Source organism: Metopolophium dirhodum, chromosome 8, assembly GCF_019925205.1.
Source record: "Metopolophium dirhodum isolate CAU chromosome 8, ASM1992520v1, whole genome shotgun sequence".
NCBI lineage: Eukaryota > Metazoa > Arthropoda > Insecta > Hemiptera > Aphididae > Metopolophium > Metopolophium dirhodum.
In genome coordinates, this window is record NC_083567.1 from 9130872 (window position 1) to 9158803 (window position 27932).

At 29.0% G+C, this 27932-nt stretch overlaps 2 protein-coding genes across 11 annotated transcripts; both read right to left on the reverse strand.

Annotated features, from left to right (window-relative positions):
• Positions 1 to 3216: 3216 nt before the first annotated feature.
• On the reverse strand, positions 3217 to 17643 carry LOC132950688 (esterase FE4-like). 10 transcript variants are annotated; one of them, XR_009665232.1, is made up of 12 exons: positions 16335 to 16375; positions 12392 to 12542; positions 9179 to 9328; positions 8947 to 9100; positions 7265 to 7450; positions 6477 to 6664; positions 5713 to 5875; positions 5061 to 5221; positions 4713 to 4881; positions 4035 to 4167; positions 3686 to 3914; positions 3217 to 3613 (listed from the first exon to the last, which is right to left on the reverse strand). XR_009665232.1 is itself a non-coding variant. In XM_061022225.1 (11 exons), the coding sequence occupies exons 2-11, from the start codon at positions 12518 to 12520 to the stop codon at positions 3755 to 3757; spliced, it is 1593 nt and encodes a 530-aa protein (XP_060878208.1). In that variant the 5' UTR covers positions 12521 to 12542; positions 17472 to 17643; the 3' UTR covers positions 3217 to 3754. The 10 variants fall into 10 exon arrangements, 9 of the variants coding, with proteins under 9 accessions (XP_060878208.1, XP_060878204.1, XP_060878203.1 ...); XM_061022225.1 differs by lacking the exon at positions 16335 to 16375 and adding an exon at positions 17472 to 17643 and having other exon boundaries at positions 3217 to 3914; XM_061022221.1 differs by having other exon boundaries at positions 3217 to 3914; positions 8947 to 9097; positions 9191 to 9328.
• Positions 17644 to 21306: 3663 nt separating this feature from the next.
• On the reverse strand, positions 21307 to 27923 carry LOC132950521 (OTU domain-containing protein 7B-like). Its single transcript, XM_061022021.1, is given in 15 exon segments — positions 21307 to 22761; positions 22763 to 22882; positions 22884 to 22961; positions 22963 to 23001; positions 24765 to 24893; positions 24895 to 25005; positions 25070 to 25233; positions 25307 to 25414; positions 25417 to 25468; positions 25556 to 25670; positions 25737 to 25965; positions 26461 to 26622; positions 26732 to 26893; positions 27045 to 27298; positions 27886 to 27923. Coding segments are annotated over 15 exon segments (1800 nt in total). The 3' UTR covers positions 21307 to 22722.
• Between the last annotated feature and the right edge of the window lie 9 nt (positions 27924 to 27932).

A 27932-nucleotide genomic window follows, 5' to 3' on the forward strand; every position in this document is an offset into this window, starting at 1 on the left:
TACATCCCCTGATCAATGTTAAAAAAAAGGTATAAAAACCTACCTCCCTACTTATAAAAGAATTGCCTAATCATTGATTTCAAATTTTAAAAATTATTCTAAATAATAAATATTTACATTAGGTCTACCGCTTCAACAGAGTAGAAGGACAAGACTTACGTAATTATTTATTCTTCCGGCGAAACGCGTTCCTTTCGAGTGTATAATATTGTCTAGTGTCAGAGCTGTGCATCTCCGCCAAGGAAAATGCAGCGCGCGTCTTCATATCTCCGATCCAAAAGTTCAGTCTGGAAGTATTGAGATTAATGACATTTATAAAAATAGGCACCTAGTTTAATAACCAGAATGGAACGAAATATGTGAGTACGTATTGGAATCGCTGTTCGTCTCAGACGATTGTCATTTGCCATAGATTATTTATAATTATAACCTCACCGTCCTAATCATAGAAAATATATATATGGTCCTAACCGATGGATGATGGATATTTTTACATTATCTTCAAAAAAACATTTATTTGTTTCTACTAGACGCAAATGTGGTAAATTGAATTCAAATTTATGATATAAATAACGATTTTTTTTTACTTGGTAACCATTCATTTATTACTTTGTTTATTAACAAATTCTAATTGATATAAAATAGTAATTGAATAAAAATAGTTTTATTGATCCCAATATTTAAAAATAATGTTTCGAATAAAATAATAAAAAAAATTTAAGAAATACCTATTAATTAATATGTATTACCTAACAAATTACAAAATAAATAAATTAATTCGTAGCTTAATAAAATGTCCGGAAAAATTAAAAGTCCAATTTAAACGAATATAAAATAGAATTTAGATAGGTGTATATAGGTAGTGTATTCGTTATATTTTGGGTTTCACCATAGCACATCAGTCAATCAGATGCTATTTAATATTTTAAAATAAAAAACTTCGACAGTAATTCCATATTGGCAAGTGTTGTTTTCTATAACTGAAGACCGAAGTTATAGTATCAAGCATAATGGGTACGTAAAAAAATAGAAATATAATTTAAGAAAATTACCTTTATTTAATTGTATTTAATTTTTTTTTAATAAGTTTTTATAATATTGACTTCAACCCATATAAATGTTCTTATTAAATTTTTTCAATTCGTTGATAATATATGAAACGAATTCTTTGCTTGGAAAGCAATGTTTAGAAAATTCAGAAAATGCAGTTCATATTTAAATCCGTGGCCTAATTATAAATAATAATTTCTGATGCATTGATGCTGAAGATTGAGGGAGGTGCACAATCAGCTGAAGCGTCAAGGTATGAAAATAAAAAATATTTATAATTCATATTTATACCGATTTTCTACCGATTTATACAGATCTTCTATATTAATAATAATTATAAATATATAGCAATAACAAATCATTTTTGAGTAGCGGCCCACCGGGAAAGTTCCCAGTATCCCGCCGACCCAGTCCGCCCCGGGTTAATATTGTAACCGAAAAATCTAAACAATCTATTATAAACACAGTTACTTTTTACAGATATTATAAGTTAAAATTTGGACGAAATTACATATTAAAACTAAAAAAAAACGATTTTAGTTATTTTGTTGTAATTTAAAAATAGTAAGTATTCGCGGATTTATGAAACTTTTAGAGTATATTATTATAATTTATAGACACGATGACACTTTCAAATGTTATTATTTGGGCAAAAATGACTTTAACCTACAATTGTAGGTGCTAATGTCTAATAGTAAAATAAATTACTTTAATCTCAATATTATTTATTATTTAACGATGTCTTTGCTCAGAATCGTTTTTCGTTTGTTCGTTTTGTATTTTAATAATTTATACATAGATATATTATTATTACTAATAATTATAGTAGGTGTGTTTGTTTCATTTCATTAATTGATTTAATACTATACCAATAAATTATATATTAATTAATAATTTTTGAAACATTGTGTTCGAAAAAATAAAAATGTCGCAGTTAATGTTATTATAAATGTATAAGAAATCATATTTATTATTCGGTCAACTACAAAGAACGAGCATAGATTTTGCTTTGCAAAAAATATTATATTATTATATTCTGAATAGATACAATATTAGAATACATTGGTGTTTATTATAAGTATAACAACTAACGACTAAGTAAACATATTGTGTGTCTGTGTATGCACAATTGATATTTTTTATTTCCTATATGATGTGTTAGCTAGGTAAACACGTTCGCGAAGTTGGCGCACCTATTATTTAAATTACATTTTTTTTTTTATTAAATGTAGATTTATATATTTTGACTTGGCCATTTTTCATATAACTTGGGTTTTTTTTATCAGTCATTACCGTTATGAACATGCAGATGAAATCAGTTTTGCGATTTCATTTTTGCCAACTTTTGGTTAGTTTGCATGGCGTAAAAAATGTTTTCATCACTTTTCGTGGTGCGAACAATTAAAATTAAAGTGCAGTTCTGACAAAATATATAATATAAATATTATACGTATGGTGACGGTATCAAGACTAATGGACGTGTAAAACCTCCAATCACCGTTGATACTATATAATTAGGGTGGACTTATATCATGCAGACAAACTAATAACGGACTAAATATTGGCAAAAAAAAAATTCTTGGAAAGTCATATGTAGAGACGTAGGGTAACGTCCGAGCTTGCGCATAATGAAAATCATTGGCTTTTGTTTGATAACCAATTATAAAATTCTTGATCGAAACAGTTGCAAATCAGTTGATCGAAACAAATTCCCAGCTTCGAAAGCTAAAGGTAGTCGCCATAGTGACTTGCAAATGTTTGCCATAATCATTAGATTTCGAGTGATACCTATATTTGGAAGTTTTATGACAACTTGGGTGAGCTAACTATAAAACTCAAATCTCATAGTAGTCGTTCGGTTAACTTGCAAATTCTAAATACAAACGAGTTGGGCAGTTGGCCGTCTCATTATCACAGACTCTTATGCCCCCGTTTGATGCATGTGGGTTAAGATTGTTTGATGATAATTTTGTTTCAAAATGTCATTGTATAATTATCATAAGTAGTAAGTCTAAATTATAAAATTTGAATGTATTTAGTATACTTACCCTGCCCATAAATATGAATAGAGCAATACATAGAGGGCTAGGAGCTCTGCAGTCCTGGGCCCCGACAAAATTAAAACGTAACGCAGATAATATCGTTATATAACACACATAAAAACAATTGTAGAATTACGTTTAATTTTTTATTTATTAAAATCTTGTAACAATAACAACTTATAGGGAACATTGTATTTAGTTATCAAATCTCAAGTATAAATATTACAATTGTTATGAATATTTAACTACAAAAAAATTTACAAACTTGAGATTTTGACAAATATTGTCAAAACTTTAACTTTTACAGTTAGTTTTTGATATTTTTAATAGTGGTAATTAATTAACAACTCATGAAAAACCTTGTATCATAATGTTGTTGACTGTGTAAACATTTTTTTTTTGACATTCATAGCAAATGTATAATATAGTAGTGGATGTTTTTTTTTAATTCTTATATGACGGCTTGAGTAACTTAAGAGAAGATCCAACCAAGGCTAATTCAGCGTGAATTTAACAAAAACCTGTTTAATATCAATTAAATAAAAAATTATTTAAAATAGTATTCGAATAAAAAAAGTATTTGAATACTTTACAAAACTATGTGTAGGTATATATTATAATTAATAAGTACGATTGAAGACAATAATTATTTTTGTTATCGCCTAAACAGTGGATTCCGATATCTCTTGCCAAAGACGTAATCTGTTGCTGTTTATGATCCCTTCAGCCATCCGTGTCCTGTCACCATCTATTGATAGATATTTTGGGTCACTTGCGCTCGCGTTAATCCATTTGAAACTTAAATCCGATGAATTTGGATCACTAAAATCAAACCAAATCGAACGTGTTAATTCGCTTTACATAATTATACACATCCAGTCACATTGTGACAGAATCATAATGTTAATAAACTATACGAATTCAAAAGGTTCATCAACATACCCCGATTTCGCGAAATTGGACCACATCTTACCCATAATCTTACACATTTCGAGTTCCGGAGAGTTGGGTTTTGGAACAACCCCAGATAGTTTACCATGGAACAAATAATTAATGTCGTCCGCATGGCATGCGCCTACATGCGAAATAGAAAATTTTTTAAATCGTTATTCAGTCAATATATTGTTTTTTGCTGGGCTCTATCAGATATAGTGAAACAAGTTTTAACGTAATTTAATGTAAATATAAGTGGTACCTACTTTTTATTTTTTTTTTATTGAAGTATTCTACAATCTAAACATGTTCTTAGTATAATAAACAGGTTTGATGAGTGACGAGTAAGAATGATATGATAATAAGATTAGGTAAGGTACCCAGTGGTAACACCCTATACATATAAGTGGTACCTACTTAAGAGTTAAGACACTATATTTTGAAATTTGAATTAAAATATTTACCTGTGGGTTAATGTAAGTTTTTTAATAACAGCCCAAATGTTTCTTTCATCACGATTAAGTTTTCCAAATCAGAATAAATACATACATTTACCTAACATTTTGATTTAGGTAAAAACAAACGTTTAAAAATATTTAAATTTAAAGAAAAGTGTACACAGATAGATTTATCGATTGGGATAACGATGAATAGACTTTTCGACAAAGGTAATACTATTATAATAACCTTTTAAGGTGTGCCGAAGAGCTGGTCTCGTAGCAAAAACCATGTTTTTGACAGCGTTAAGTTCGCCGTCGAATTTGAATTCGTATTTGTAAACCGCTGCGACGTCTTGTTTCAGGAAATGATCGAAGCCGCGATAGAAGTCTTTGACAAATAATACGTCACTGTGCAGCTGCGTGTAGATATAACTATATAATTATTACGTGTCTATAGAATCGTAGTTTTTTACGACAAATAACAAGATTAATTTAAATGTAATTTTTTTAATAATCTATCATATTTTATGAATATTTATGTAATTTATTTATATTTATAATTTTCGATTAATTATTACCAATACATTGTGCTTACGTGACATATGTGTTCCATTTTTGTTGTTTCAGATTCAATATTACATTTATTGAAATAAAAATCTTTTATTTTAGTTATAACTTCAGTGCTGTACCGATTTTTACACAGTTTTGATATTTCATCTGTTATGCGATCATCAGAAAATTGACTTAATCTGTACTCTACATGTGAAAACATTACAATATTATAAAACTTTGCAAATATTACTAAACATTTGTCTTTTTAAATTTCTGGTTTATTTAAAGACATCTTAGATCTACGAATATTAATTAAACAAGTAAAAAGTAAAAACGGTCACTTTTTTTATTAACTCTCAATCAATATAATACATGTTAACGTGTATAATAGTACCTACTGTTATCTATAAAAATATATTTTTAAATACTTTTTTTTTAAATTATTATTACTCTTAAAGAACTACAGCTCATCTTTGTATTAGTATTATTGTATGAAATATTTTTGTTTATTTTTGTAGGTACCTATATTTGGTTGCATTGCATTATACAAGAATTATGTTAGGTATAACTCATAACTAATATTTTTAGTTATTTAAAAAATGTATATTGAGTATGTTCTCAGATGAAATATAATTAAATAATATTAGGTATTCATATTATTATTATTAATATAATTTAATTAAAAATATATTTACCAATTAATGCTATCATTCCTTCCATATTGTTAAGTCCAATAATTACGGGTACTGGAGATGTATCGTGAACTAATTGTAAAGGATGAGCCGGTAAAAATGGATTACTGACCGTGACACTTTCGATAGATGGTACGAACTTGTAATCCAGAAAATCTGTTTCATCCTTTAAAAATAAATAATAATTAATAATATTATCTATACCTAGCGAAATACGGTAATACCTAATTATTTTACATAATTAGCCGAGGTAGTCGTCACACATGCACATATTAATATATTATTAAAATATCTTCACGTAGCTCAAAGACGGAAGTTATTCTAACTGTAAACAAGATCGAACATCTCGGAATAAATAACTGCAGAACATTCGTCAATGTTTGAAAATTAGTTATTACTTATTTTGTTAAAATAAGTAAACATAGCCACTGTGTTGAGTCCATACTATATCGTACTACGTGCATATTTTGACTAATTTACACAACACTGCCCACTGGCATAGTGGCATTTAGGTAATAAATGCTAGTTATAAGCATACATATTAATTCATTGTGTTTGTGTATTATTATTATACACATTAATTAATTACATTTTTATTGTTTGATTAACCTAAAGTCCTAAACATATTAATGTTCTCCACTCGAAACACGTATAGGTACAGTTACAGTACAGTATTACAGTACCTACTTAATATTTTCCTTCGTGTTCATATACCTAGCCACCTAGGTACCTGTGAAGAAACTCATTAAAACGCAATATGTACAAACCTTGAATTTAGTTTCTTTCACCAAATCAACGGCAGGTACGTTTTTTAAGTATTTTACTATTTCCTCGGGATCATTACTTAAACATCCTAAATTATAGGCCAACTTAAAGGCCGCAACTCTGTGATTTTCATTTAACGCCCATGGATTTAATGCACATCCACTTTGCATAATTGCTTTTTGAAATAAACCTAAAACAAAAACAAATGAAAAATGTTAACGGTTATCATCGTGTTTTGTTATCTAACGTCGATTACAATATTCATATTGATCATATAGACATACAATAGAATATATTAGAAATAATACAAAATATGTGAAGCTAACATGACCATATAAATCTCTGCGGATTTATAAGATAATTCTGAGGTTGTACCAAATATATTATAACTTAGCATTGGCATTTAATAATAGCCCTCAATGTCTGTCTCTTTCGCACACAATATGTTGGCTTCAGTGTATTACATGTAAAATATAGGTATATCATTCCTGGTCTATTATATTATATGCCTATGGTCTATGGATCGAGGATATAATATTAATTTGTTCGAGTTTTTTGTAGTAGTTGATATTCGATAAAATATCATAATTTTTGTAAACGTGATAATATTATCGTTACCCGCTCTTATTTCAAATCACATAGGTAGATAGTTATTTTTGTACAATTATAATACTCACGAAACACTATCGCGTATTGCCGAGGGGCGTAATATTATAAATTATGAATTATGACAATTATTATTAAGCATTATTTTGTAAGTAGTTGCAATGTTGAAATATTTAAATTTAACCTGTTGATTGTGGTGACATCGTGTGACAATGAACAGATGCTGACCCAGCGCTTTCACCAAAGATAGTGATATTGTCAGCGTCACCCCCAAACGCAGCTATATTTTCTTTTATCCATTTGATTGCAAATAGTTGATCTTTTAAGCCCATGTTACCAGGACACTCGTCAATATCCAAGTTTAAAAATCCTGAATACAAAATGTATGATGAATTTCGTTAATTATATTATTATATTAATGAAGTGCCGTAACAATAGAGTATTGGATGAGACAACGCCTCGAGAGACTTAGAACTAAGTGCGCAATAATAATAAACTTAAGATTTACATAAAATCCACTAAATAGAAATAATTGGCTACTTCGCACACATAAAAGCTAGAACAATAATTAATGTGTACATTTTATTTGAAATTATATATTGTAGGTAATTAAAACATATTTATTTGGCTATGTAAAGTAGGTACTATAATAATAATTTTACTCTAAAATATAATGATATTATATATTAAATAATACATTTATAAATAAAAAGCAGGTAAGTGGATGTCTCTCTACAGATGATCTGTATAGTAGATTACAAGTGGGTCTCCGTATAATGAATTGTATTCAATTTGAATTCAATGATATTATATCATTGTATACGAAATGATTCTGAGCGGGGACGGTTCATTAGTGTGGATATTTTATATTGTTATTATATTTTAGTATAGCCTATATGTTGATTTAATATTATAAATTACAACAAAATAACTAAAATCAATATTTTAATTCGTTTCTTTTATTTCGCTTTTAACAAAGCGTTGGTAAATGGTAATTAAAATCCCATTTTTAGCGGTTTTTTGTAATTTGTCGGTGGTTCTTCCTGTGACATTAAATATCTATTGAGAAAATTAAAAAATTACCTCTTTAAAGTACCATCTTGATTCAAATTGCTAAAATATAAGATACTATATGTTGAAATCAAAGCACTCCTTCTGGTAGAAATTTTGTATACGGCATATAAAAATAAAAAAAAAAACACCATTGTAAAACCAGTAGATCCCTCACCCCGCTCAGAATCTAAAATGTTATTAAAATGTCTATATCAAAGTATTTTTTGTTTATTTTACATTTATATAATAATCAAATCATTATAAAACTAAAATAATTTGTATGGTATTGCATGATTTATTAAATGTTACATCTAAAATTCCGTAGCCAAATAATTTTCTGAAAAGTTTTGCTGTGCCTATTTAAAAATTAAAAGTTTTTGTACGAGAACCTAGTCTATTTTAATTACTAGTAGTTGTATATTGAATATTGCGGGGGCTGGAGACCCAATGTACTCATATATAGCTATACAGATATGAGATATAGGTACTTCGAAAAGTTCGAATACTCATAAGTCGTAACTAACTAACTAAGCGTTCAAAAATCGATTCTTAATATATATACAAATTCTATGAAATATATTCTGACTCGGAGTATAAAATTAAAAATGTATGTAATAAATTTTCAAAAAAAATTTTTTTTCAAAAATTACTTCAGTTTATTATATTTTTAAAAAGTATGATTTTTTAAGGAGATGAACTCATTTTTAGGTTAAAAGAAACCCCATTTATATGTTTTATATAAATGTGCTGAATAATAATAGTATAGGTATTAATTGTAAAACTGTGAATAATAATAATAATAATAATAATAACCTAGGGCGTTCAGACGATAATTCAGTGTAACGACAATCACGTTTTCGTCGAGCAAATAATCGGGGGAGTATTCATTTACTGATCCACAGCCATAATTGAAGGCGCCCCCGTGTATGAATATCATAACAGCAAGTTTTCCATTCAGTTCGTTCTGCTATTAACAGTGAGTTACGACGATATTGTATACACATTCAACAAATTATACAATACTATAATATTATACTGTACGAACTGTTTTTACGACCTGTGGCACCAATACGTTCAGGTACAGACAATCTTCGCTTCCGATGATGTGGTCCGTCATGAAAGCGTACTGCATGCATCTGTCTCCTTCCGAAATAGCTTCTAAAACGCCGGACCATCCCGGGTGTTTAACGGGAGCCTATAAAACCAAATCCTATAGTATGATTTTAAATACTATCTGCATTCAATACTATGCAGTCAAACCTGACAATTTTAAAATGAACAGGTGGGCGTGGCTAAAATGGTAGAGATTTCGGGAACCAAAGAACATCGCTTTTAAACACCCGGAATTTGGTTATCATGGAGCATATTGGTCGAGTGAACAGCGTGTGTTCGTGATAAAAGCGTATTACAAAAGTAATGATATATGTAGTAGTAATGTGTGGCCAAGGCCGGATTAAGGGGAGGTCTAGCCGGGTCGGAAGCCCCGGGGCCCTCTCAAGTACCAAAATGAAAGGGGTCCAAACAATTTTAAGCTGATAAGTACCCATTTTTTTTAGTGATTTTAAAGAAAAGTTTTTCAACATTTTAAAAACCATTATTTTTATCGAAAAAAAACAACTAAATAGTAAATACCTACAAAAGCACTATGGTGGAAAAGACGCATTTTACTATTATTCAATATTTTCATTGATATCATCAATAGCTAATAATGTTATTTATGTAAGGAAAGAGCTTTTTCTAAATTAACTAGAGTAAAAAAATAAGTATATAACCAGCCGAACCGAAAAAAACTTAGACATACAAATGATTTTATATTCTGAGAATGATTTGTTAAAATCTTTAGACTTAAATGAAGTACTAAGAGAGTTGGCTTCAAGTGAAGCAAGAAAAATTAATTAATTTGATAAAATGGTTTTTGTTTTATATATTAACTTTTGTTTGCTATTTGTGGTAAATAAGTATACTGTTAATAAATTTAAAATTAATGAAATATGAAGTATTAACTTTTATTATACTACGATAAAATGAATATAGCTTTATAGACATAAATTAGATTTACCTATTAGTTTTATAAATTGCAATTGTCAATTTGTGAAATAGTTAGAAAAATGTACGTTCCTGCGGGCGTAGTGAGTGGCTTTGTAAAGCATGTTTTGTCAAAAGGGCCCATATGAAATTTCAGCCCCGAGGCCCAATAGGTTCTTAATCCGGCCTTGTGTGTGACTAACCAAAGAAGGCATTTGCCTGACACAATCTTTAAAGAATATAGTTTTTAAATGTATGACATAAAATTTCTACTTGTGTAATTTTTATTTGTTTGGCAAAAAATTAATAAAAATTGTTTTTCTATTTTTTTATTTTTTTTTTCAAATCGACGGATTTGACTGCCACACCCTATATAAGCTATATTTTATTATAAGTTAATTATAAGTATTTATAGTATATAATTTAAGAGAAATTCATTAATTATCAGTTTTTATCGCAGCAATTCAATTTAAGAAATATCTTCTATATAATATATAATATAAATATAGTCGAACGTGATCTGACTGACTGACTAATCAACTTAGGGGAGTAGAGCCCAATCTATGATATAGCTAAAGGGACTTGACATTTTGACAGTACCTTCGTACCACAGTCCACAATATAGTGGTACACCGTACACTAAGAAAGGATTTTCCAAAATTCGTGTTCTAAAGAGGTGATCACACAAGCATTTTGATGATTCACAAATTCACGTTGGACAACAACAATTTTTTTTTTGTTTATAAATAATTGCTATTGGTTACATATTATAATAGTGCCTAATAGTAAACATTAGTAGAAAATGGTATTTTTTTTATAAATAAATGGTTACCACTGCAGCTGGTTACATAAAATAAAATGCAAATTGTTTATTTTAATGGTTGCCATTGCCCATTGGTTATATATTATATTACTAGCTGCTATATATAGCATACACATTTTTTCTTTCAAATAAACTAGCTATCCCGCGCCCGAATACATTGCCTTGTTTAAAGAGTTCTATTTTTAATATATTTAAAAATGTATTTGCCATATTTATTTAACTTAAAAGAACCCCCATGTATACGTTATATAAAAATATATGTCAAATAATAATTGTAGGTATTTATTAATTGTTAATCCGTGAACAATCGCCTAGGACGCTCATACGAGAATACAGCGTTACAACATTCACGTTTTCGTCAAAAGAATAAAAAATAAATAATATATATCTGACATATCTGTGTATCTAGGTTTTAATGTACCTCAGTTCACGTTCAAATCGTAATATTTTTTATAGATTTTCATAATCAATATTTTAAAACTAACTGAAAATATATTAAAGCTTAAATGTTATTATAGTTACCTAAGTCAATAAAATATCTAGCTGTGTTACAGGGAAAACATTTTACAAATTATTTTCTATTTTTTCTAATTTTATGTTAGGTATTGGACTAATGACGCCACCAATTTATTCCTATTTTATCTCTCAATATTTTGTGGACATGAGTTAGGTTCATAAATCTATGCTCAAAACCTGCTCTACGATATACCTACTTTATCATTTAAAAAAACAGCATGATGAGTGATTCCCGAGTTCCGATATCATTAGCATCAAAGATCTGACTTTCACATGTATATAGATAATTTATTGTATTATATAGACATATAGTTATAATATACTAGTATATTTACTTATTAGTTATAACTTATAACTTATGACATACGAGTATTATTTTATATCGTAATAAGATGAAGGCTATTTATCATATTATAATATTATATTATATTGCATAAAAAAATGAATATTTACAAATCACGCTAACATACGGTACATCCTAAACTAGCGTTACGGCTTATCCAATAAACGAACCTGATATCAAGGGGGGGGGGGGGGGGGGCAACTGGGGCAAGGGGCCATGTCCCCCCCCCCCCCCCCCCGTAGACTGGTGAATTTTCTATTATACCTATTTTCGGCAGACGATAAAATGCATTGTTTTGCCGATAGCGTTTCGGCCGTGTGCGTTTTTATCGGTCACCGTCTGGGATTTAAATAATAATATTTGTCTATTAGCTTACATTTACATAGTACCTTTGTACAATTTTTTTATCAGACTTAGGCTGAAATTTTATTTAAGATGCCCCCCCCCTCCCCCGTAAATATGTTCTAGATCCGCGCCTGCCTGATATACACATTGTATTCAAATAATATAGTTACTGTACTCAAAAATGTATAATATTCAAAATTGTTTACCTTGAATCTTAAGTCGTTAATGGGTGGTTTAGCGTAGGGAATGCCGAGAAAACTGACATAAGGTTTGTTCGACAAAAGTGTTTTATTGTGAAGTCCTCGTAGAGCACCTTGTTCAAGGACAACGTCCATTGTCACATGAATTTGTTGTGATCTGAAAAAGAAATGATTTTTATATATTTTTTGTAAGTTTAATGAACTTTTAATACTATATAGGTACCTACGCCCATTTTCTAAAATCTAAATGATAAAATGGTTATGTGTATATTATTATTATTATTATTACTATATATTTTATATCAATGTAAATAAATATATATCTCCCTACATTTAGCAGAGACCCGTGTGGCTCTCCGATTCTGACTAGGTTATATTATATATAAAAGCGAAATGGGGGAACGGAGTGGCCGAGCGAGCTAAGGCGTCGGTTGTGACCACACCGGCGCTGGTTTAAACCTCGGTTCACGGGCGGCATTTTTCTTCGGGCAAGTCACGGTGTCCGGAGAACAAGTGCCGCCAGCCACCATCCGGGCATGGCAGATACCTACGGGTACCAACTTGAAAATCTGCCAAAACTACACACACGTGTTTACCAACCAACAGTATCCTCCCCTACAAACAAACAAACAGCTAATGGCCATAGTTGCCCGGCTCAATGATCAATAAAAAAAAAAAAGAAAAAATGGAAATTTTTGTGATGGATTGGCTCTTAAACGGCTTGACCGTTTTGGCTGATTTTTTTTCGTGTTCGTAATTGTCAGGAAAAGATTCTTATGAAAGAAAATTTTACACTTACCATAAATTCTGTTTTTTATATCACATCGTATAAATCATGTATAAGGTATAACAATACAAACATAATCAATATACAGTAATCATATTATTAGAGACACATGGTAAACAATTATAATTAATTAAATATTTAAATTCATTAAATACAATAATAATTTATTATAGCAATATGGAATAATTTTTAACTAAACGCTCATATTATAACCAATAATCATATCCATTTAATATTTTTATGTTTACTTACACAGACACATTTACATCACGTTCGCATAATATGATACACAAGTCTCTATAGTTTCAGAGATATAAGTTCGGCAGTATCGTTTTCTGTATACGTGCTTAAATGCTCGACTCACGATATAACCTAGCTACAACCTGTGTGGCTATGTCATATTTACACATTATACATAATTTTTGAACAATGAATATTGATTAGTAGTTATTTGTAAAATATAAAATAATAATAATAACAATTATAAAACAAAATCCGAATTCATTCTTGTAATTTTGCGCACAAAACGTAGAAGAAACTAAAACATGTAAACACTATATACGCTTATGTAGTGTGACTGAGACGTATTTATTACATATACGTTGAGCACTACAGCATATATTTTAATATTATAGTGTGGTCAACGCTGTAAAAAATGCAAGTAAGACGTAATTCTACCTATACAGTCAAACTAGGTCCCCGGGTGAGTGGGGGATATACGACCTTCAATGTTTGCTGATTTGCTGATAACCATCAATTATATTTTTAATTATCAAATAGTGCAAAAAATGTTAATAATTATGTTTAAAATACAGCCAAATCCTCTCCCCTCTCCTTGGCAGAATTATTTGATCGCCACTGATTAGACCTATATTAATTGCTTTATTAGCTTGGCTTTATAGTTGTTTAGTTAAGAAAACGTCTATGAAATGCGGAAAAAAACTTCAATAATTTATTTTTGCACTAAATTTATTATTGTGTTAGTGGACATTGGTGACTGGTGGTGAAAGTAGGATGATAATTATTAGAGTCTAAACTCAAAGAATATTTTTTGAATGTAAATAAAAAATTGAAATTTATTTTAGATCTAATTAATAATAATTGATGTGTTATTGTTATTCACTAAAAATAATTACTAATTGGTATTCATTGTAAAATATATAGTGTTTAAAGTGTAAGCTGTACAGCATTTTCTAAGAAAATTTTGGAAACCTTAAAGGGGGGTGTGGGGGGGGCAAAGCCCCCCACTTTCAGGTTAGCCATTCAATGGCTTATCCCCTCCCTATAACGATCGCCATCACATATAGATAATTGGTTTCGTTGATACGAAAGTTTCTATGTTTGTAATAACTAATATGACGGCAATTCAATATAGCATCGTCCTTTTATAAGATATATTATAAAATACCTACTTATTCGGACCAAAAAACAATTGCGCGGAAAACCGTTGTATATATACGTCGACGGCCCGGGTTAACTATTACACTTTTTATTTGTTAGTTTACCATCTATATAATATTATACATTATACAATAACACAACTATACTCGGCAACCACATCACTTCTGACGCCACATCACATATTATATGATTGTATAAGGTCTAACATAATATTATCATATATTATAATATTATAACTATTTCACACACTTAATACGGCGTGCTTTCCGTATAGCATTATACCGGGTGATTCTTTTATCAAAAAAATCATTATGGTGTTTCAACAACTAAATTAACTTTTATGAAAATCTTTTTTTTTACACAACTGTGTAATGTATTTTAAGTGTAGATTATCGGAGTGAACCCTGAAAGTGGTAACCCACTAACTCCGCCGCTCGTCAAAGCTTTCAATATGCTAATTATAAGTTATGAGTTAAAATCTCAATAAAGAGAAAAAAACTAATTTATAACTACTCGTCCGAATTTTTACTGTTTTACCTACATCGAAATGATCGAAATAATATAATAATATTCTCCTACATGGATTATAAAATACATTATTTTTTAATAGAATCATAAAAAAAGTAGTTTAAAATATAATTTTTTTCAAATAATTGGAGTTCTCTGATAAAAATCATCGGGCATAGTGTACAGTGATATATATTATGTTATTAAATATTATTTTTTATATACATAGATTATAGATGATGTAATATTACTATTAAATTATAAATTATTATATCATACAGGGATGTAGTATGAGATAACAACTAATATTAATTGTTATCGATCGCTGCACGTTACAACGGTTATCGCTATGGGCGTGTATAATCGAGTAAGTACCTTCCAATACAGAATGATTTGTTTTTAACGCGGGACACTAAAATATATGTATACCTATACTATCAATGTAGCTATTTTTTTTTATTTTTTTGTGTACTTGCCATTATTTTACATATTATATAATTATATAGATACCTATCGTCGACTCCACGAATCTCATTTATTACTACAGTTTCTTATATTGATTTTTAATGTTTCAAATTAAATATGCCGAAGACAACTCGTAATTATAAAGAGTTTTATAAAGAGTAACCCAAACATTTCTTACATTTTGCTTTAAGCTTATTCAATATTATCAAAGTAATGCTTTAGCCCCCCCCCCCCCAATCCCAAACTCTTTTTGCACCTATTGCCTACCTATATCAATGAAATCCTTTTTTTAAATATCACCATGATGATGCAAGCCTCATTCAAATAAACGTACCTATGAAGGCAGCTATTTTTAGATGAGTGGAGTACACATTTCAGAAGATATCCAGCCAACTTTTGGGCAATTTTCATTACACTTGCAACAAGAAACGAAAGGTACTTTATAAAATAAAATTATAAAATATCCAAAATACACATCACAGCTAAAAAGAATAAAAAAAATTGTGATATATATTTTTTTTTACTTTTTTTTTTAATTTTACAAATTGACAAAAAATGTGTTAGTGTCTTGTTTAAATACAATCACTTTGTACAGAATTTCTAGGTACATCAAATGGTCGAATCACGTTGTGTTGCACGAGGCCGTACATAAATATAAAATATCATAACACGGATGTAATAGATAATCATAAATAATCGATAAGCACACGACTGCTCATTGCTCGATTAAATTGATATCTGATTATTAAATATTAACGATAGGATGATACCTACAATAGATGTACTTACCTATAGGTATTTGTTATAACAAACATACTATTATGCTGCAATGTTCTTTCGATGGATTTTTCGATATTTTAATTTTAAAACTGTATATTATACCAGGTACTGGTCAATAGGTCCAAACTCTATTACGTTTTCATTTCAACAACACTTACGAGCGAAACGACAACAGAATAAAAACAAAAACATTATATAACAAAATTGAAGTGTTGCCACTCCACGAATGAACCTATTGATAGTTTAATAAATAAATTATTTATTTATTTAATTAGCTTCGTGTATGTATTACACTATTTTTATATTATGTACCTATACGAATATACGAGTATATACCTAAGTAGGTATATTATTCATAAGTGTGCACACATCAGGACAGGCAGTTGACCATTCCGTGAACATTTTTTTAGATGTGCATGGTCCCTAATCCTTAGATGATATAGATATTAGGTGAACAATAGAAGTTAAGTATGTTACACTAAATTAATAGTTACCTATAACTTATAACGTCGGATTTGGAAAAAAAATTACCAGTTATAAATCAAAATTGTATATTATCTATGACTTATCAGTTATAACATGTATCTCTATAAATTAAACCAAATCATATAATATGTCTATTTCAACTACCTTGTAAAACAGTTCCACGGACCACTGGTGGTTCGCGAAACATTTTATGGTTGTCCGGGAGTCGTTATAATAAATATAATAATATGATGTATATTTTTTATATTAGTCATTTGTGTTAAATTGTTAAAAGTTTTAAACTTTTTCTTAAAATTGATCAATTATAAACATTATTATAAGCCTGCTATAAGGAATAAAATGATTCTTATTTAAAAATAAAATTGAGGTGGTCCGTGACGCGTCGAAAGTTCTCTATAAGTGGTCCATAATGACAAAAAGGTCGGGAACCACTGCTATACAGGAATGCACCTCTTAGTTATAATTATTCAACGACCGAGGGGACTGGAAAAATGACGACGACGTTTGTATTATTAGATCTCGCGTATTTTAAACAATTCTAGTTCGGAACTAAAATATGCGTCTACAACACTTGGATAGCACATTTTTCATGACATTAAGTATATATTTTAAGTCTTAAAAGAAAATTCAAGCCCCAAAAGAATATGAAAACAAACTTACTTTAATTATCGACTCTTTCGGCGGAATCCGTGACGTGTATGAACTACGACGCTGATGTGGAAACGTTCCAGAAACAGCTGAACTGAAAATATTGTGATTTATGTAAAATAAAACCATACGGAACGCAGTATGTTTGATTTTAATGTCTGCTTATTAGAATTTTAGAATTTTTAATCGACTGTCTTCTGCAACGACTTTGAGAATGGCTGCGTAAGAGTTGATTACCGGGTACCTGTTTACCTGCACTGATACCGTGAGTTGATTCCCGGGCATTAAGAGGTATGTACGAGTGGGTGTTGACCAGTTGCCCCCCCCCCCCCCCATATTAATATATATACACGATTACAATATATAGCCCGTAAAATAGGGGAAGTAAATATACAAATAATAAATAAAATTATTTATAAAAAATAAAGTGAAAAAGTATAAAATGATAGAAAAAAATTCATATTATGATTATAATAATTACTAACAAAATAATATGAAAAAGTCAATAAAATAATAAATATTATAATTATTTAAATGTTATAATTTGTCAAAAAATAAATACTTACATTCTTTCGCTTCCCTCAGAATTAAAAAATAGTATAGGTAAAATGATAGAAAAAAAATTCATGATAAATAATATATATATATAATTATAATGACCGAAAATTAAGTGAAGCCATTTTCCAATTTCTGAATTTGGATCCATATAATTCGGCTTTAATCCTAATTGTTATATGCGCTTCCACCATGACTGAGTTAGATGAAATCTGCACCTCATCTCGCTTTGCACCAAGTAGGCTATTGTTATTATTATTACAATTTTCATTTTATCCATATTATTTGTATAATATATTATTATATTTTATTACAAAAATCAAAATTTGATTTTATCATTTTATACTATTTTACTTTATTTTTATAAATAATTATATTTATTATTTGTATATTTACCCTCCTTTATTTAAGGACTTATTTTTGTAATCGTGTATATATTAACATATGAGGGCAACTGGTACATTTGTTGAGGGCAACTGGTACATTTTTCTCTAGGTAGTTTGGGTGGAATTGGTATAAAAAAAGGTACTTTTGGGGGCAACTGGTACATGCCCGTATACGCGAGATCGAATAATACAAATTACAAACGTCGTCGTCGTTTTTTCCAGTCGGGGTCGTAGAATAATTATAATTAATAGTTGCATTCCTATATAGCAGTAGTTCCCTGGTCATTATACATTATTTTCAATATTTAGTCAAATATTCAGCCTACTAGCCTAATTCAAGAAACACCATGAGGAGGTTGGCTGACAAGTTTCTCAAAAATGTTGTTCTTTTAGTTTTTTTTCATATTTTGAAAACCATTCAATTATTTCCATTCAATTATTGTTAATTAATTATTAGTAAAAAAAATCAAGAGAAAAAATTAAAAAATATTATTAAAAAATTAAGTATTCAGGTAAAAAAATCCTTATTTAGTTATTTCGTAAAAAATGTATAACACATTGTTTTTAAAAATTGGCATCTGGTAATGAGATTACCAGTATACCGTGACATACCATACAATGACCCGGGAATCAACTACTAATACATAAAGTAGGTCCGGGAAACTCACCTACTGCGTTGAGAATTGCCATAGAATATAAATGATGGATATTATACCACGTCGATATGATGAATCCACAGATATAATAAAATACAACTTTTTAAATCAAAGAGTTCCGTGTTAAGGAACAATTGGTTCATTGAAGTTTGATATGACAATAAACAAAATAGTTCATAATTTTGAATTTGAATTATAATAATAAAATATAGGTAGCTATTATTTAAATTATTATTTTCGTTTACATATTAATTTAATTATTGATTAAGGTGGTGAATACATATAAGAAGCACAAGCATATTTTTATAAAAGCATATTGTAAATTTGTTTTTTATGAATCATTAAATAAAAATGTGATTTCAGGTCTTTAGAACTAACATAAAAGCTTACAGTAAATACATCAAATTTACAGTACCGACAAGATTTATGAAATTCCAAGTCTAACATTTTCTCCCAATTCTGCCGAGTACGAAATGTATAATAATAATTTAATATGTTAAGTTTAATTATATCGGATATCTTTTAGATTTTAGATTCTGAGCGGATCGATGACTGTATTGATTTTACAATAATAATGTGTGTTTTTTAATTTTTTAAACTATGTTTTTTGTGTTTGTGTAAAAGATAAGTATTCGTAATAAACATTCGATTTTCATATTTAAATACAATAGACACTCAGTATGTAATAATTTGTTTATTTTTAGTTTCATATTGTAGGTATTTACTATTTAGTGTATAATAATTATTAATATACGAAATTGTGTTTTCGAATAAAAATGTATTGTTTGTATTAGTTGTCCGGGGTACTTAGGTACACCATAATATGGAACTAAATTGTTGTCAAAATTTCAATTTGGTAAGTGTAATGCATAAATGTTTGTACAGATGTATTTTTGGTGTTTTTAGGCAGCTGCTGTATGATCAATTTATGAGAATCCTTGCATTGAATTGTTAGGATTTCTTTTCAATTCAATTCAGCTATAAGAGCAGTTTAGTGTTTACTAATATTATCCGGCAATAATCCATCAAAGATTATATCGTTCTAAAAAGTCAAAAATATGAACTTGACCTTTTGGTTAAATAGGGTCACCATTGGGGAATGAGTTTAAACATTTTAATATCTAAATGTCATTCTATGAGTTTTTTATAAAATATAATATATAACAAGACTACATTATTTTGAAGCTAGAAACTCTATAAAAACCTATTCTTCATAAGTTGTTCTACCTAATGCTGATATGACAAAGTGACAAAATATGTAATAATGTTTAGTATTGATGACTCTTTACATATAAATATATTTTATAACATCAATATTTTTGTTTTATATGATACTAGCTCTCCGAGCGTCGCTGGGGGTGACCCCCCAAACCCCCCGAGTTGGTGAAGAGTTTTAACCGATGTCGGAAGCTGCGTCGGATCGCGGACAACGTTCATTTACTGTCACCAAAAAAGCAAAAATATGTAATAAATTACGTCAAAAATTTTTTAAAAATTTCGGACGTCCATGCAAATCATAATATAGCCAACGAATTGCTTTGGGTTTCTAGCGGGTCAGTCACCTCGAATGACGTTCGCCGTAGTATATAACTACACACAACGCAAACGATATACTACACAACCCAAAAAAAACATATTGTATATACCTACCTGATATATTTTTTTTTTTATTTATTAACATAAAGGCTTCAATTACAAAGATTATTAGCCTGAAATTAAAAAATTTGAGTTTTTACAATATAAAATTATACATAATCTACTATAGGTAGAAAAATTTAAAAATGTTGCCGGAGTTATATTGACTGAGGGCTTTTTCTAGTGACCTTAGATTGTTGAGCAGAAAACGTATATTATGAACTAATAAATAATAAATACACACATATCAATATAATATTACAGTTGTCAGGTGAGTTAACTGGTTGAGGTAATCAAATAGCCACTTTCTTATTTAGGTAATTAATAATTTAATGTAGCATACAGATACTGCTACAGTTACTATATAATATATTATATTAATAAACAAATAGATCCTCATTTTATTATATAATTAATATTTATACGTTTATATTTATTATAATATATATATCTACTTACCTACTGACCGATACAATGGCTATAGCGTGTATATTTTATCCCAAATCAAATATATACACACCAATATAAGGAAGCCGCGGCATGACATAAAATTATCATGTTAATTAATATTACATTTTAGTTAGGTATATAACGTCAAAATTGTAATTCAATAGAATTTATTATTAGGCACTTATATGATATTTTGTAGGTACTAGAGTTCTAAATAACATGATACATTTTTAACAATGATTCATTAGAAAATAAAATTTAATATAAAACAATAATTGTATATTTAATTATTTTAATGGTTCTATACTGTTTTTTTTAGAATTAAAGAGTGCCAGTCTCTATGCAGGCAGAACTCTGATCGGTAACTGGGTAACAATGAAAAACACAATTTTTTAGAATAAAATTAAGTGTATTTTTTTTCTTATGCATTTATATTAATTGTCTGTCTTACAAACATGACGTGATGAGATGTATTAGTCAATTATTGATATCATATACACTAACAACTCAGTTAACATAAAAATTTTAATCAATAATTTTAAAAGATCTGCGCGGTAGGTAATTCTAAAACAATCACAATTAATATATTTTACGTTTTCTCAACGACATAATATAACCATAGACATAAAAACATGTACAAACATAGTTTTAACAGGTGTAAAAAAACAATAATTTACCAGTACATACGATGTTATTCTTCTGTTAACATGTAAAAATTAACTACAAAAATCAATAACATAAATAAATAGATAAATAAATAAATAAATGTACATATACAATTTCACAATGATATGACAGATAAAAAAAAATTAAAAACGAACAATAAATTCATTTTGTTTAAAACAAGTACGATACTCGATCGTAAAACATTTCGAGCAATTTAAAACCTCATAATATTTAACGCGTAGTCTGTTAACAAAATCAATATATTAACATGCTTTTATTTTACCGTTAGTGCTTATTAGTTTTTTTTTTATAATGTTTCTAAATTATAATTATTATGATAATGCAAAAATATAATTATTAAAAATCAAACAGAAATTGTTTAGGAAAAAATGAGCCTTAACAGCGTAATAAGCATGAAAATTATAACAACCTAATAGCTGTGACTAATAACTCAGCAGATTAGATAAAATATTTCAATTTGCTTTAAACTTATATTATATGTATATACCTACATTCTAATCAATATTATTAATTTTGTATTTTTCAAGACTAGTTAAAGATAGAAAAGAAAAAATTCTTAATCACAGTTTAAAAAAAAATTTATAATTTTCAACAACTGAAAAAAAGGCCCCAAGCATATGTATTGAATTACACAATAGATATAAATATAAAACATTAAATAAAATGTATAAATATGCAATACGAACGAGTGATAATTAATATTGGTAAATGACGTTTTTATTTATTTATTTAGTGATGTTGCGACTTATGGACGTGTGTTGTACATACTTAGATATGTACGCGTTTGTCACAAACTTTTAAAATTAATAAAAAAAACTAATTGTGTATGTGTTGTTGGTGTGTGTGTAACTATGTTACGTTGAGATGAAATCTTTGTTAATGTTTTTTATTGTTTTAAACAGATTCCTTTTTTTGCTGCTGATACAGTTGGTAAACATTTTGAACATAGATGTTTAGTCACAGATGACCCGAAGAACTCACAGTCTTCTGTACGACATTTATCCACTTGCGAACCAGTGTCATAGAATGTGGATTTTGACAGGTACATTGTGGGGGTCTTCATTTGTGACAGCCTTGACAGGAGTCATCAGGCCGACTTTTACATGAGACTCAGAATCAGCTTCAGTGTAAAAACAGAGATTTACCAGCTCCATAACGAGGTGTCGTATCCGCCTAAAACATTCAAAACAACTCTGTAACAACGGCACGGTATTTGATAAGTAAAATTTATTCATTATCTTAGTTTAATATCCATGTGTATAGTCAATTTATGTGTCACATAAGGCATAGTTTAACATGTCTTATGTGACACATACTTGACTAGCATACGGGCATTAAACTTTTAAAGTAATAAAATGAATTGCTTATAATGTAATACAGTCAGTGCCAAATTATAACTAAATCATTGACTCATGTATATAAAATATTTGTATAAGCTGAAAACCGAATTTATAAAATATGCAACAAAATAAAAGAACATTGAAAATAACTAATTTTTTTTAACTCAACACAAAAAAAAAATACAATAAAAACTAACAACGTCGTAGGTGACAGACAGCAGAAGTCATAGAGTTTGATTTCAACGAAATCGAAAAGGTATTATATAAAATAAATAAATAAGTTTTTATTAACCCAGGAAAACAGGAAAATAATGGAAAAGAAAAAATAATATTAAGAATTATGTAAAATATAAATATTATAAATATACGCATGGTTTTATACTCTCAAAAGAATAAAAACCTACATAGATCAACATTCAACAGTATTTCAAGAAAGGCTAGATGGCTATATTTAACTGGAAATTTAACTGAGGAAGAAATTATACAAGTATTTATAACAAATTCTGCCAGGAGAATGCAACTATAAGACTGGTCAAAATAATAGACAATGCTTAAATTGTACATCAATTAATATACATACTTAAATTGTTTTAACTTAATTAAAATATTAAATATAATATACTTAAATTTATGATTTTGGTGTTATATCTAGTGGGTACCTCTCTTGGGAGACTTCTGGCTTCTGGCCACTGCGACCAATCGATTTGTTATAAAAGATTGTCCTCTATATTTAATATGGATAGTGATGACATCTTTTATTGACACCTTAGATTATTTTTTATTATTTTCAATATAGAAAATGATTGTTCATTATTAGCATTCTATAAAACCATACAACCAAAATATTTGCAATACTATTTCTACATTTGAAAGTGAAGAATTGGTGAGACATTTTAAAAGTTTTGTAAAAGATGATCTTTTAAAAAAAAATTGAAAATATTTTTAAATTGTACCAATTCTTCTATGAATGCTTTATTTAAACATACAACACAAAGAAAACACTGTTGAAATGTTGTTAAAAATGTTCATAACAATATTAATATTTATTATGTAGGTATTGTAAAATAATAACCAATGTATTATCAAATAAAATCTATACACAATAATGCGTATTGTAAAATGCGATAGAAATAATTTTATATTATACGTTTGTGGTTTATAAATTTGAATAAAATCTAAAGACTTGACAATGACTATAGACTATTGTAAAATATAATCAAATTTTATACTATTTTTATATTAAAAGTTTAAAAATAAACTATTCAAAATTTGTTAATAATTTTTATTATTATTAGATCACACACTACTTCTTTGGGGATTCACTACTTCTAAAAGCTACAAACAACACAGGCACACAGCTATGGTGTATTTAGTTATTCTTGAAGTGTTGGTAGATACTAGATTATATTATTGATATTAATATTGTATTCTTTTAAGTTTTTAACAATTTAATATGAAATTTGAAACAAAGACCCTCAAATCACATTGAAAATTGTCACTTTTGGGAAATCCCCTCCCCCCCGTTAAATGTGATGCAGCTCTGAAGTCTGAATAGTGTCCCAAAGTATATTTATTAATAAGATAATTCTAACTCACATAAGGTGAATGCTGAAAACGTTCAGCTGCTGTCCTTAAGTAGTTTTTAATCATCACATCATGATATTCGTGTTTTTTGTCTGAGTTGATCAGGGCACAATACGTATACTTGGCTTGAGGTGATATTGCTGGATAAATTCTTTACTGAATTCGTCCTAGATAGTTTTGATTTCAATTTATTCCCTACAGAACGTCCCAGACTACCAAAGAGACCATTTTTCCCAGTAGTGTCGTTGTTACCCTAAAACAAACAATACATTTAACATTATTCAAGTACAATTAATGATGCCAATCATTATAAATACTTGAGGGTCGAGTTTCACAATGTCCAAGTAACTGTTCAGTAATGACAATGAATCTGTAAACGACAGTTCTTGATTTTTATCAGGAGAATGATCATTTTCACCTGGATCAACAGGAAACTGTATCGGTAAGAGTTCACCATTTGAATCCACCAAAGGTATAGCACCTGAATTCAAAGATTTAATCTATAATCAACCATAACATACCTAGGGTTTGATAATAGTAAAATATATACATACAAGAAAGAGTTGAATTTGGTGTTTCCATAGCAACCAAAGCTGAAAAATGCCCTCCATCATATGCCAATAACAAAGGAGAACGATGACAATCACATGGGTAACACTCCAGGGCAAGTAAATACCTCCAAACTGTATAGGAGCTAAGGCTTCACCGTTCATGTCCTGTAAATTAAATTGATTTAAAACCAATTCAACGTATTGTTTGAATCACCCTAATAACATATTAAAACTAAAAAAAAAAATAAACACCTTGAGAATAGTATCTGCTATGACAATAATAGGTCTTTTTAATACATGTGCCAAAGCATAAACATGAATTTCTTCAAGGCTCTCATAAATGTATCCTTCGGTATCTGCATTTCCACTGTTTTGGTAAAAATATATATCAAGCTATGGTAAAAAAAATAAACAAATAAACAAACAAACAAACCTTGATGCACTCTGTTTCCGCATACGAGGAACGGTGGAAGCCATGTTGACAATTGCATTCCATTCCCGGCGCCATTCTTGTTCTGTATATACGAGACCAAATAATGAATTCATAATAGTTTGTTGTCGTTGCCAACGCCGCCAGAGTGAATGTCGAGCTGGACCATTGCTCAGGAACGAGTGCAAAGCACGCCTCAAATTTAATAACCGATCATGGAATCCCCAAATACCTATAGAAATAAAAAGGTATATATTATAAGTATTTTAATGTGTAAGTATAAATAAATTTAAATAAATTATAAATATGTTAAATGTGTAAAAAAAAAAAATTTTCTCAAATTAAAATGTATTGTTACAATATATATTGTTTTGAAGAGAATTTTTATAATCTATTTAGTTACTTAAGTTTATACACTTCCAGAAAAAATATAATAATACCGGGTTGCGCAAAACATTTAATGAATCAGTAGTGAGCTAATGGTCCCTTAAATTAGATTTAGTGGCCCCACGATTGATCCATTAAGTTTTTAGCAAACCATTGAATTTAATAAATTGTTTATGCAACCTGCCAACCTAGCATAAAAGTATTATTACAATAAATTAACAATAAATATATTTGTCTGATATTTTTTTTGTTTTTAATCTAACTATTTATTATATTTTCTAAACTCAATAAGTGTTCAAAATGCTCTAAAAAAATCCATGTATTAGATATTTTAGCTCACCCAACGAAGCAGCGTGCAAAAGACAGTTGCCATCGCCAGATGTTGAAAGTGGCCAAAGCCTTTGACAAAATCCAGTCCACCAATTCAATCTTGAAGCCTGTTCGAGAGAACTTTGCATTGCTACTGCTATCAAGTCTTTTTCAATGAACATCCGAAATTTGTCTAAACAATAATAGAGCAACATATTATATTATTTAAAAAGAACAGTTGCTAAATAAGTTACATTGTTCAGTATCATATTAGCAACTAAATAACTGTGGTTAAAATTTACCTTCAAGTTGTAACAAATCGGGTAGAATAAAAGTATAAACCGGAGTTTCTACTATCTGTAGTTCATCTTCAGTGTTATCGATAAATATCAATTCTGATCTTGCTTGGGAAACAATGTTCACATTGTCGGTAGCATGTGAAATGCCTCTTTTGAGTGTTTTATCTAAAAACAAAAATCAATAAATTTTAATACTAATGCTTTACACCAAGAAGTAAGTAGATAAACAATTTGTTAAAAAAACAATGAATGAAATGAAACAAATAGTGAAATAATATCTATGCCTAACAGATAACAATATTATGTAGGTACTTACAGGAATTTGTACTGAATGGTTCATCATGATGTTGAGGGGGAGTTGTTCCAGTTAATGGTATTAGTATAGAATTTTGGGATAATGAAGTTGTCTCATCCATGAAAGGGACTGCTGTAATGTTACCGTTCTCAATATCCTCAAAACTGTTACTGTTGTGGCCATATAACCCAGAGTCAGGTTGGTCGTAATGGCTAGAGCTATTTCGCTCCACCTTGACCAATAGTGCATTGCTTTCCTCCACGTTGGTATCTATTCTACAAACAGACATTAAATGTGAAGTGAATTATCGTTTATGATATTAACAAATCTAAACAATAACATTACTCATTGAACATTTTTATTCACAAAATAACAATTAAAATTTACTTCAAGAAAAAAACCTGAAACTATGGGTACCTATGGTGTAAAATCTATTAAGCAGTTTAAAATAGAAACATATCTATAGATTTCAGCGTATGACCAAGAAATGTAGAAAAACATAATAGTATGGTAACTACTTATGTATTATGATTTATGAGTGTCGAAATAATTTTATTTGTATATCACTACTAGCTAATTGGCAAATGAAAATTGTGAAAAAAGCCAATTAGCATTTTGATTAAGCAGGAGGGAAAACAATTGACCAACCGAAATGATACAAGGTACCTATATAGATGTGGATAGGTCAATAGGTGAGATTAGTCCACATGTTTTATAGAACGTTTATCAACAGATCATATAATATGAAATTTTTTTTTTTCTTTGGTACTTGTGTCAATGGTCATTATCAACGTACAATAGTGTTTACAGTGGCATAAAAATACTCGACGCGACGATTTTAATACATTACCACAAAACGTACGTGTAATTTTTTACTGTTGATTGTTTAGACGCGAACATGTTTACCGA

Bases quoted from the DNA above. Each gene is read 5' to 3' on its own strand.
- LOC132950688 (XM_061022218.1), bottom strand. From the start codon at position 16,360: ATGTTTGTTATAACAAATACCTATAG. The intron at 9,101-9,178 runs GTTCGTACAGTA...CACTGTTAATAG, and splicing joins TGCCACAGGTCGTAAAAACA to CAGAACGAACTGAATGGAAA. The intron at 7,451-8,946 runs GTTATTATTATT...TTTTGTATTCAG, and splicing joins TTATCGTCTGAACGCCCTAG to GATTTTTAAACTTGGATATT.